The sequence below is a fragment of the Plecotus auritus genome (assembly GCF_963455305.1).
Source record: "Plecotus auritus genome assembly, chromosome: 7".
NCBI lineage: Eukaryota > Metazoa > Chordata > Mammalia > Chiroptera > Vespertilionidae > Plecotus > Plecotus auritus.
The window spans coordinates 143,135,302-143,148,255 of record NC_137774.1 but is presented as its reverse complement, the minus strand read 5'-3'; the positions used below and the strand labels follow the sequence as shown (position 1 = coordinate 143,148,255).

At 37.3% G+C, this 12,954-nt stretch overlaps 1 protein-coding gene across 2 annotated transcripts in view; it reads left to right on the top strand.

Moving 5' to 3' along the window:
* CWC27 (CWC27 spliceosome associated cyclophilin) overlaps positions 1-12,954 on the top strand; it is a 195,349-nt gene that overhangs the window by 109,925 nt on the left and 72,470 nt on the right. For both annotated transcript variants that reach the window (XM_080682695.1, XM_080682696.1), the window contains exon 11: positions 7,784-7,887. In XM_080682695.1, the coding sequence (XP_080538821.1) occupies positions 7,784-7,887 (104 nt within the window). The remainder of the gene's footprint in view (positions 1-7,783; positions 7,888-12,954) is intronic.

The following is a 12,954-nucleotide window of genomic DNA, read 5'->3' as shown; positions in this document are numbered from 1 at the left end:
GGTAACTTTGCTCAAAGGCTATGCTTAAGTGCCATGTTCTCCAGGAAACCTTGAAAGATGAGGAAGATTTTAGTAGGCAGAAATAGGAAGAAAGACCATTTTAGGTCATGGAAATGGTATGAACAAAGGGGTATGTGTGCTCTAGTTCAGAGTTTGCCAAGGTGTGCTGAAGCCTAAAGTTTGCCAAGGTAATTATGACTAGTATATTTTGGCTGAAATTTATTATAACTATAGAAGATATGTGAGAGATAAAGTTGAAAAAGTAGTTTGAAGGTAGCTCATGAGAGGGAATTAAATGCTTGGAAAAGTAATTAGTCCACAATTCACTAGGATTTAGGGAGATCTGAAGATCAGAGGAGTAGAATTGTAGGACTTGGCATAAGTGTGCAAAATGAATGGAAGAAACATCAGAACAGAAGCACATAGACCAAATAGGAAACACTGTAATAGTTAAGTCATGAAAGCCCAGACTGCTGTCACTAATCACAGGAAAGAAGAGACTTTGTAAAGGAAGAAGGGTGATTACTTATCAGCTGTAGAAAGTAAGGGAGTACCCGAAGGTGGGCCTCACAGCCAGCATTCTGGTGATTTTATAAAAAATCGGAAAGAGAGAAATAAGGTGGTGGGTTTTGAAGAGCCGAAATGATCAATCTGACTTTTAAAATGATTAACTTGATGCATTTATGGGATATCTAGAGGTATCCATCTGGCATTTAGAAGTATAAACTTAAGCTTAAAAGTGAAATGTGTCAAGAACATCAGGCCAACGATCTTGATTTTATACAAGGACTGCATTGAGACAGATGGAATTGAAGTACTGAACGTGGATGAAATTTCTAAAGAAGAGAGAGAAAAGAAAAAGAAGAGGGTTAAGACTAGGCAACTGAGAAGCACCTAAATTTGAGGAGCAGGAGATGGAAAAGTAAAACCACTGGAAACAGAAAGAATATCAACAGGGGAGGAGGAGATCTGGTATGTCTGGGGATAGCAAAGGGTCTGAGGTAAGATGGTCAACAAAGTCAGATTCTCTTAAGGTCTACGTTACCACTAAAGGGAAGCTGTTGAAATTTTTGATTAGGAGGTCATAAGTTACTTCTTAGAAGACAGCAATCTAAAGAGTGTATGGGTTATAGTAAGGTATTAAAATAGGTGGAGAGTGGGTAAAATGAAGACAAAAAGAGCAGTTAAGAAACTGGTTATAAAATATATATATATGGAAGCTCAAAGGTGTGGAAAAATTGAAGGAAAATATTCTCACCTGGCCACTCACAAATGCTTAGTATTTAGACTTTGCCCCAGATTCTCATCCTAGCTCTATCTTTTGTTACCATCCCCCTAACTCCTTTAAAACATTTATGCTTTAGCATAATGTTCTAACATGCACCTGCGTTTTCCCACCTCTCTGTCTTCGTTTAGGCACACTGGATCTTCTTCACTGTATCTTCATATGACTCACTCCTACTCATTTCTCATAGCCCAGTTCACATGCCTACTCTGTGAAGCCATCCCTTATTTAGCCTGTGCTAATCTTTCCTTCTCTGAATTTCAAAATGCTTTAGTCATTTCTTTGTCATGGCAGTTACCGCTTTTTATTATGTACTGTTGTTATTCTTTATGTATTTGGCCTATGTCTGTCCCTCCTTGGAATTTAGACTCCCTTGGAGACTTTCTCAAAGTATCAGTGTACTATAATGGAAAGAGCATAGAAATCAGTCAATCTCATTTTTTGTTTCTAACTCTACCATTTACTGATTGTGTGACTTCAGGCTATGTATTTAATCTCTGTAAGCCTCAGCCTTCTTACCCTTAAAATGCTTAGATCACAGGTTATTAAGAAGAGTAAGTGGTGAGGGAAGAAACGGGTTTAAACAATCTATTGAAGTTAGGTTTCTTCCCCTCCATATTCATCTTGATTTCTGTGCTGTCACTCAGAATGGTACCAAATGAATATGAAGTGCTTCAGAAATTGTTGAATGAATTAGTAGTTTCTTTGTTATTATTGAATATATAACAGCTACTATAATTTCTAGACTGATGATATTTCATTGGACTGATTTTTAAAAGGAATTATTTCTGTCATTGGAGCAGAGCATATTACATTAAAAATATTTATCAGATTAAAAAATATTATAAAACAACAATCAGAATGGATGACTCTTGTATCCTTAAAGGAAGAAATAAAAATAACTCTAAAAGAAAATAATGTAAATTTATAGGGAGACTAGAGAAATCATTACTAAAAAGCAATCAGAAAAATAAAGAGATTTTGGAACTCAGAAACATTGTTGAAAACTGAATTAAGTATCTTGAAGCTCAGAGGAAGAATTATCACATAAATAGGAAAACCTCAAGGAAATAGAAATTATGAGTGCAAAGTGAAAGATAGATATGAAAGATGCATTCTGTTGTTGTTAGAGAGTAAATAGGTTCAACCTTCTTGAAGAGTAATCTGGACTCTCCATCTAATAATAAGCTGCATACTAGTATATCCTAATATAAAGTACTTATAATTCCAAGAGCTACCCTACAGTATAAGAGCATGAGTTAAAACTAATGTTCAAAATGCTTTCTGCAAGCTCATTGTAATAGCAAAAAAATCACAAGAAACCTAAATGTTCATCAATATTGGCATTGGTTAAATAAATTAAGGCATGTTTACTAAAGAAAGAAGAGATCTGTATATACTCTTTTAGTGTATGTCCACAAATATATATATATTTTATATTTTTATTGATTTCAGAGAGGAAGGGAGAGATGGATAGAAATATCAATGATGAGAGAGAATCATTGATTGGCAGCCTCCTGCACACCCCCTATTGAGGATTGAGCCCGTAACCTGGGCATGTGCCCTGACTGGGAATTGAACCATGACCTCCTGGTTCATAGGTCGTTGCTCAACCATTGAGCTATACTGGCTGGGCCCCAAATATATTAAGAGAGTAAAAGCATGTTATAGAAAATTAAATAGCATGGTTTTGTTTTTGTTGAAAAAAAGTTTAATAATATATGCGCATATGTATAAATGTTTATGTATGCATGTATGTGTGTTTTCATAAACATAATTTAGAATGTTATCCTCACACACTATTGATAGTAATTACCTCTAGGAAATGGGGCTAGAGTGTTGGGTAAGATGTTCACTTCTTTATAAGCTCCAAAATAAATCTGTGAACTTGTGAACTCTTTTAGTTCATTTTAATACTCTTTTGCATTTTCCAAAATTTATATGTATATATACAATGCAGAATTATCTGGTGGATAATGGTGATGTCATACAAATCACATTAAAATTCAAATGAATTCAAATTAGAAACACACTATTAGAAAAAAAATTAATTAGCTTAGAGTTAATAGTTTATAGAAGCCATTTCTTTTTTTAATTTCTTTATTAAGGTATTACATATGTGTCCTCATCCCCCAATTACCCCCCCAAATCCCCCCCCAGTCATTCCCTCACCCCCCTGTTGTCTCTGTCCATTGATCTTTCCCCCTTACCCCCACCCAATATAGAAGCCATTTCTTTTGCCATACAAGCAGAAATTAGGCTCTGAGGGAGCCAAATAAATGCTGTCTGGACTCAAAAGCCAGCCCATAGTTTGTGTGCTTGCTTTGTAAGCAGTATTCTCCAGGCTTACAATTTTCATTCCCATTATATCAGATTTCAATATATTCTAGTGCCCAAGGATAGGCTTATAGTCCAGAGAATATAAGATTAGGAACCCTTAATCAATAAAGAAATTAAAAACAAAAAAGATTAGGAACCCTAATATCAGACTGCAATCTAAAGACTAGACTAGAAATTTGCACTTCATTCCAAGAGTCATGGATCCCACAAGTACTAACAAATAGTGTTGTTTGAATAGTCTGAAAGATTATGACAATATTGTAAACTCTTCATCACATGAGAAATTCAGCATAATACGGCATATTTTAATAATCTTTATAGACCTACTTTTTTATCTCACTTTGTCTTTTTTGAGTTTTTCGGAGAGGAAGGGATTTTCTGAATCCAAAGTTAATCCTGTGCTCTACTGCTTCTATAATAGTACTAAGGTATATGCTTTCATTGCCTCTCATTCTCTGCATACTTCATATTACTCTTACAATGTTTATTCACCCACCATGCAGCATTTCCTCTTTAACCTTCAGAATAATCTTAGTCATCAGAAAACATTATCTACAGTTCTGAATTACTTACCAAAGTGAAAATGTTTTAAATTATTATAATAAAAAGATAAGGGTATTTAGTGGACAGAGCAAAGATGTGGTTGCTATTCCCTCTGTTTATATAACTTCAAGAAATAGGAAGTAATTACATTTATCTAAGAAATACATAATGAGAGCCTAAACTAGGCATTGATGGTGAAAGTCAAGAAGAGCATTTATATGTGAGAGAGGTTGGAAAATGACGTACTTCAACAGTGATTCAGGGGAAGGGAGCAGGGACAGTCCCAGTGGAAGTTTAAGGTCTAGTCATAACAGAAAGTACTTCCACAGTCAACTAGGGACTTCAGAAGAAGGAACAGGTTAGGGCAGGAAGGAGATGACTTCAAGTTTGGACATAAAGCTTCCGTAATTATTGTGACATGTAGCCTCTGCTATTCCTCTAGATCTGGCCCCTTGAAATGTGGCTAATTTGAATTGAGATGTAAAAGTATATACCAGATTTAGGAGATATAGCACTGAAAAAGAATGTAAAATATCAAAGTAATATTTTTATATTGGTTACATGTTGAAAAATATTTTGGATATTAATTTAACCTGGTTTTTTGTTGTTGTTGTTGTTTTTTACCATTTGTTTAATGTGGCTGCTAGGAAATGTATGTATCTTACATTTCTGTTGGACAGTACTAATATACATGGAGATTTGTAATAGATAGTTACAAATGCAGGACCAAAATCAGGGCAAAACATTTAGATATGGAAATAGCCTATGTAAAGGTGATACTTGATGTTATGTGATGATTAGATAAAAATGCCAGTGTACAGGGTATGGAAATGGGGAAAATGCCAACAATTATAGGATGAGAAGAGAAAGAGTAACTAGGAGAAGGAGAATTGGCGAATCAAGACTCTTAAGTGGTAGATAAGTCTGATGAGAATAGAATTTCAAGAAGGAAGGAGTGGTTAATATCATTGCATGATAGGCCAAAGAGGAAGAGGAGGACTGAACAAAGGCCATTGAATTTGGTTGATACAGAAGCAGTTTCAATAGAGTATAAAAAGGATAGATTGCAAGAGATTACGAAGTTAGAGGTTGATGCAGTAGGCTGTGTATATAAACTATTCTTTCAGGCAAGGAGTCCACTTGGGAAGATAATAATCACTTGATTGGAGCAAGTCCAAGGAAATGTGATCATGTTTGTTGGCTGAATAAAAGGATCTTTGAAGTAGGAGTGCTTGAAGTTGTAAGAAAGATAATTTCTATAGTAAGGTCCTAATGCATTGGGTCCCAAACCTGAGTGCATAATGGAATCACCTGGGGAACTTGTCACAAAAGCAAATTCCCAGGCAACATCCAATATCTAAAGAGATCATATTCTCTAGAGGTTTGTCTTCTGGGAGCTGTTTTAACAAGCTTTTCTAGGTGATTATGATGTATCCATAAGGACAAACAAGTTAAGAAAATGAAAGGTGCAATTGAGCACATCAGTGAAATAGCTGAACGAATCATCCAGAATGGATGGAGAGCCAATTGGGCTTAGGATAGGACCAGTAGACCATGAACTACTGTTAAAGATTTGGCTTTTGTTAGTAGAAGAGTAAGCACAGGTTCAGACAAATGAACGACCAAGAAAGCTAAAAAGGTTGCCCTGTCAGCATGGCTCAGTGGTTGAGCATCTACTTATGAACCAGGAGGTCACAGGTTCGATTCCTGGTCAGGGCACATGCTGGGCTGTGGGCTTGATCCCCAGTAGGGCTCATGCTGGAGGCAGCTAGTCAATGATTCTCTCTGATCATTGATATTTCTCTCTCTCACTCCCTCTCCCTTCCTCTCTGAAGTCAATAAGAAAAAAAATTTTTTAAAAGCTAATAGAGCCCTAACCAGTTTGGCTCAGTGGATAGAGCGTCAGCCTGCGGACTCAAGGGTCCCAGGTTCAATTCCGGTCAAGGGCATGTACCTTGGTTGCGGGCACATCCCCAGTATGGGGTGTGCAGGAGGCAGCTGATCGATGTTTCTCTCTCATCGATGTTTCTAACTCTCTATCCCTCTCCCTTCCTCTCTGTAAAAAAATCAAATATACACACACACACACACACACACTAATAGATGTTAATCAGAAGGGAAGTTTCAGAATTCAGGATCTTGGAGGCCAAGCAGATACACAGTATGGCTGTGTGTGTTTGATGTGGGAAAGAGGTAAAAAGAGAACTGAGTCACTGACATTGTAAGACCCATCAGTTTGGTAACTATTATAGGACAGTAGTAAAATATATATGTTAGATTTAGAGATTAGGAAGAAGAAATAAAGGTTGAATCAGTATAGAATTATTCAGACTTAAGATTCCACTAAACCTTCACTTGGGTGTCTGTCTCAGTCTTTGTGATCCACTGTAGCTTTAGTTGAAAATAGAGTGGATGTTTAACATTCACAGATATAAAATACATAGTTTTGATTATTCACAGGTGACCCTAAGGGTTCATTTCAAGCTAATAAGTTTTTCCAAGGCATGAATTTGAATCTCCTGTCCTAAAACTGGCTTGCTGAAACTAGTCATGTAACTAGTGGCTTACAGTGAAGTCACCATTTACATTTCATTTTGCCTTTAATATATGATTGTATTCATTATCAGAATACACTGGTCTGATAGTTTTCACAGAAGAGGAAATTATTTGCCAAATTGTGGTATTAAGTGGGTATTAAAAGGTATTAAAATTTTTATTGAGTTTATAAAAATTTTAGCACCGCAGCTAACTTGTAATAATTGCTTAATAAATGGTAGTTATTTGTGCCAGTTCAGGAATTCAGTAAGTTTTAAAGCCAAGTCTTTTTGGGTATGCCCAGGTTTAGTTAATAGTACTTATATTAAAAATTTTACCTTGATTTGGCTCTCCACAAATTATTAAACTGAAACTAGGATGTTAAATTTGCAAGTAAATTAGAGGGAGAACAATGGGTCATTTATCACTTACCTAATCTGTTTGATATACTTGAAAGGGGGTTTATTTTATAATAATTCATGTTATACTAGAGGCCCAGTGCACGGATTAGTGCACATTGAAAGGAAATTCATTAGAAGGTGGCTGGCGGAGCAGGACTGGGCAAGTGCTGGTCACGCCCTGGAGCCAACCTCCCGAGGTCCCTCCCCGGCCGGCCGCACCTGGGGCGGCGCCAGGGCTCGAAGAGTGTCTGTGGAGTGAGCAGGGACCCACCAGCAAGTGTTGTCCCTCAGCCTGGGCTGCGGAAATCGGGCCGAAACCAGCAGTCCAACGTACTCCAAGGGGTCCTGGAGTACGAGAGGGCACTCTGCAAATTTGCTGTCGCTTGGCAGCTCCTGTGTTGAGCGTCTGCCCCCTGGTGGTCAGTGCACGTCATACCTACCAGCTGGTCGGCCAGTCGGCCGGTCAGCTGGTTGCTTAGCCTTTTATATATATAGATCAATTGCTATTATAACTTAAAAATATCCTTTAAGTATATTTCCATATCACAAGTACACATACACATAAAATGAATTACATTACAAGCTGTGTTTTTCTTAGAGATTTAATGAATTACTTGTTTTTGCTAAACAACTTTCTCTCAGTATATTTTATACTTATATGATTGTTTTTGCTTTATAGTGAAGAGCTCAGAAAAGAAGCAAGACAATTAAAGCGGGAACTCTTAGCAGCAAAACAAAAAAAAGTAGAAAATGCAGCAAAACAAGCAGAAAAATCAAGTGAAGGTAAGGGTATTTGCTTATATTTTAACTTGGTACTTCTTCTTTCCTATACCTTCAATATTAAGGTCTTGTATAATCATAGTACAATGGTCAAAACCAAGCAATTAATGTTGATACAGCTCTAGTAACTAACTATAAACCTTATTAGAATTACCTTATTAGAATTGGAATTCACCAGTTTTCCCATTAATGTCATTTTTGTTTTATGATCCCATCCAGAGTTCCATCATGTCTCCTGATTCTCACTTAGATATTTTGTAGAATGTCTCACCTTGCGTTTGTCCCGAGTTTCTCATGTTAATATTGAGATTATGCATTTGGGGACAAGATTGCCACATAAGTGATATGTCCTTCCCAGTGCATTATATCAGAGGTAACAGGATGTCTTTTGTCTTTTTACTGGTGATAATACATGATCACATGGTTAAAGTGGTGCCTGCTGAGCTGCTACACTATAAAATTACTCTTTTTCCCTTTGAGATTATAATTATTTGGGGAAGATACTTTGAGACTATATAAATATTCGGTTTCTTTTCAAGCTTCCCCCACTAATTTTAGCATCCATGGGTGGGTCTTATCTGTAGGCAACAGTTATTTACTGTGGTGTTGTAATGGTGAGTTTGTATGTCCCTGATCCCTGTTACTTTTATTACTTGGAATTCTTTCTGTAAGAGAGAGGTCTCTCTTCTATTATTTATTTATTTACTTATTTATGTCCGTATAGCTTATACGCATTTATTTTATTCTATGTTTTAATCCCAAACTGTCATTATTTATTTTGTTGTTCAGATAATACCAGCATTTGCCCACAGTAGCTCTTTCTGGCTGGCCTCTGTCCTTTCATCCTGCCCCCATCCTTTGCGTTCTTTCTTTCTTTCTGGCACAAGATGCTCCTGATTGATCTTGTGTTTTGCCTTCTGCACACCTGGAATCAAGCAGTTCTCCAAGGAACTCCAGTTTCTCTTTTTGGAGTTTGTATTTAGAAAACAAAATGTGAACACTAAGTTGGTCATTTTATTTTGATTCTGTTATTTTTAAGAGTGTTACTAGGAGCAATATTGTATTGTCCCTATCTTCTTAGAATGCTTAACAAAATTCATATTTAGCCCCTATCTGTAATGCATTATGGATTACTTTTTTCTTAGGATTATATTTCCTCTAAACTTACTTTGATCTTTTAAAATTGACATGATAAGATGATAGAAAATTATTTAGTATGAAAGATTTATGAACTTCAGTAAACATCATATTTTATTTGATATTTACATGTTTCTTTGCAGTTTTTAAGTCTAGTAGTCTTTCTTCCCCAGGATTGAAAATGATACCATGAGCCATCTCACTGCATAGCATTGTGGAAACAAAGTAGAATTTTAGGCATCCTTGAACATATGTAGAATTTAGCCTATCTTCCCAGCCAACAGATGCTCCAAGTTTAGGACTATGTAAACTCTGGGAACAGATCCAGAGGTTCTCATATGCATTTGCATGGTAAGATTATCACATAAAAAGAAGTAGGAAAGTGTTATTTGACCATGACTTTATAATGTCATGCATCAGTTGAGCTGAATACCCTCCTGAATATATTCAGGAAAGATTTCTTGTTTGAGCTATATGGCTACATATCAGACTTTTGTAAACCACTTTCTTTTAGTCCAAGACTAAATTATTTGAGTATTGTAGCAACTCTGTATGATTTGGTCTTTTGAACATGATATGAAAAGACTGAAAATGCCTGGTCTTAGTACTTGTTGTTTATATCTAGCAATTTAATTTGCCAATTAACTTAGAAGTAGATAATCAATATTAAAAAATAGCGATGTAGATATTTTGGTGTGTAGTAAATTGTGTAATATAGACCTACCTTTCCCAGGAATTTTTATCTGGATGCATAGACTACATCTGCTAATCCGAAGGGACTAAAAATACATTAATTTTATTTTTTATAGTAATTTTGACAGTAATATTCAGTGCTCATTATATGTAACACTAATAATTATAAGAATCCTTTGGAATATTATAATTTCTCAAAAAATAAACAGGAAATGAAACTCCCATTTGACCCAGTAATCCCACTTCTAGGAATATATTCCAGGAAATCAGAAACACCAATCAGAAAGGATATATGCACCCTATGTTCATAGCACCACAATTTACAATAACCAAGATTTGAAAACAGTCTAAGTGCCCATCAGCAGATGAGTAGATTAAAAAACTGTGGGACATTTACACAATAGAATACTGTGCTGATGTAAAAAAGAAAGAACTCTTACCATTTTGCAACAGCATGGATGGACCTGGAGAGCATTATGCTAAGTGAAATAATCCAGTCGGAGAAAGGTAAATATCACGTGATCTCACTCATTTGTGGAATATAATGACCAACATAAACTGATGAACAAAAATAGATCCAGAGATACAGAAGCATCGAACAGACCATCAAACCTCAGAGGGAAGGAAGAGGAAGGTATGTGTGTGGCAGGGAGGAGGCGGGGAGAGAAGGTAAGAAATTAACCAAAGGACTTGTATGCATGCATATAGGCATAACCAATTGACACAGACAGTAGGGGGGTGAGGGCATATGCTGGGGGTTGGGAGCAGCCGGGGAGAGGTCAATGGGGGAAAAAGGAGACATAATACTTCAAACAATAAAGAATTTAAATTAAAAAAATAAATAAACAGGAAAGTACTAAGACCATGCATTTCCAGTCTTTCTAGTAAAGCTCAAAATCTGATATTCCTTATATCATAAGGATATTGTCAAATAATGGATATAATTATATATCTGTATAAGAAGAAGAGCATTATCTAAACATGACCTGTTCACTTTTGCCATTGGTTTGCCACCTATTTATTTTTTAAAAGCTTTAGATAATCTATAAAAGAAGTCTTTAGTAAATGAAAGAAACAGAATGTCAAGGGATAAAATCATTATTAGCATCATACTAGAGGCCCGATGCACAAAGATTCGTGCAAGAATGGGCCTTCCTTCCCCTGGCTGCTGGCACTGCCTTCGCTCCAGCCAGAGCCGTTTTTTCGCTCTGGCCTAGAGCTGCCTTTCCGCCTTCCCACACTGCCCAGAGGCCCAGATCGGCCGGGGGTGGTGTGGAATGCCTGCGTCAACACCATGGCGACGACGCAAGCGTCCCGCCCCACCCCCGGCCGCTCGGCGCCTGCATATGCAAATTAACCCACCATCTTTGTTGGGTTAATTTGCATACTCCTGATTGGCTGGTGGGCGTCACGAAGGTACGGTCAATTTGCATCTTTGCATCTTACACTTTTATTAGTGTAGATCATTAGAATTTTTATAGTAGCATGAAATTGAACTTAAAATTCTAAGGAGTTACATATCTTTGTTGAATGCAGAGTTGCAGTAGCTGTAACACCCCAATGTGGGTAAACAAGAAGTGTGGTGTTTTACTTAGAGACAGCATTGTCAGGAGAGATATGCTGCAGGACAGTTCTGTTTGCAGCCCAGGAGTCTCGTTAGTCCCCCTGTAAATCACCCAGGCCTGTAAAGAGGACGTTTGTGGGGGGTAATAAATTTTAAATAAGATTGGTAGTTAATTGGAGACAGAGTTAGTTTCCTGTGTTGGCTCTGTCAAGTACTTTAATAAACTATATAATCCTTTTCATTAAATTGTGTTTCTGAGTACTTCCCAGGTTTTTTTAATTTTCATCATATCAAACTAGTACCAAACTGCACATAGTCACTTAGAGATATAGGTTTGGACATATTCTCTAATCAGCTTTAGGGAGATAAGGTGTCAGATCCTCTTTTCAAAGTTCTAAGCACACAATACCTGCTCTATGGCTAGTGCCAGAAATTAGAGGAGGAAGGGGCAACCGGAGCTTGTAAATCAAAAAAGAATTTTAAAGCCTCTTCATGAAGCACATCCCTGAGGTGCTTAGTTCCTCTCAAATTGCACTGGTCCATTTCAGGTTTCTTCAAACTAACTTTTTAATTCTGGATTAAGTCAGACTAGGGCCCCTCAGGTTTGATAGGTTGTGAAAGTGTATCTATAGTTTTTGACTACTTTTCATCTATCTAACCTATAATGTTAAACTAGCTTAATCTTGGTTTTTATAAGAAACAGAAATCCCTTTGGAATGTTAGCTTTGTGCTGTGTCTGATACCATGTAGAATTAATTCCTCTTTTTGAGCAAACTAAGCAAAAATTCTTTTTTCAAAGTAGTTCACTTTCTTCAGCTACTCTTGAATTTTTTTTCTTGGGGGCCAGAAGTATGATACCTATTTTTCCTGTAGTCTACTTTTAATCTATGTACTAACTTTTAATGTCATTTATGTAGAAAAGTGAAAGTATATGGCCTTGATTCATAGAAAGCCTCTTGGACCAGTATTACCAACAGTAATACTCTTTGTTTCTTACTTTGGTCAGGGTGCTAACAAATTGATTATCTGGTTCTAAGTTCAAAATAGATTAAAGAATAATAAAAGTCAGGGAGAGTACCCTTTAAGAGGGCAAATTCATAAAATTTATGACTATATTAGCTATATATCTGAAGAATTAAAAAATCTATATAATAAAAGCCTAAGCAACCGTTACAGTGGAACAACCAGAATGACCAGTCGCTGTGATGCACACTGACCACCAGGAGGCAGATGCTCAATGCAGGAGCTGCCCCCTGGTGGTCAGTGCGATCCCACAGGGAGACCACCGCTCAGCCAGAAGCCGGGCTCACAGCTGGTGAGCGCAGCAGTGATGGCGGAAGCCTCTCCCACCTCCACAGCAGTGCTAAGGAGCAGCAAGCCGAGTGGTAAGGAGCAGTGAGCAGGCGGGTGGTAAGGAGCAAGGGCTCCCAGACTGTGAGAGGGATGTCCACCTGCCAGCTTAGGCCTGGGCTGAGGGCCCCCCTGCCCCCAGTGCGCAAATTTCATGCACCGGGCCTCTACTAAATAAATGAACAAGCAAAAGAAAAGCAAGGGCAGGAACTGGCCTGTGGATCTCTCTAGCCGACTATATTACTGGGCTAAAAAAGTGAGAGAGAAAGACATAGGTAAGGACATCTATTTTGACGGCAGCAAGAGGTGGCAGCAAGAGGTGAAAG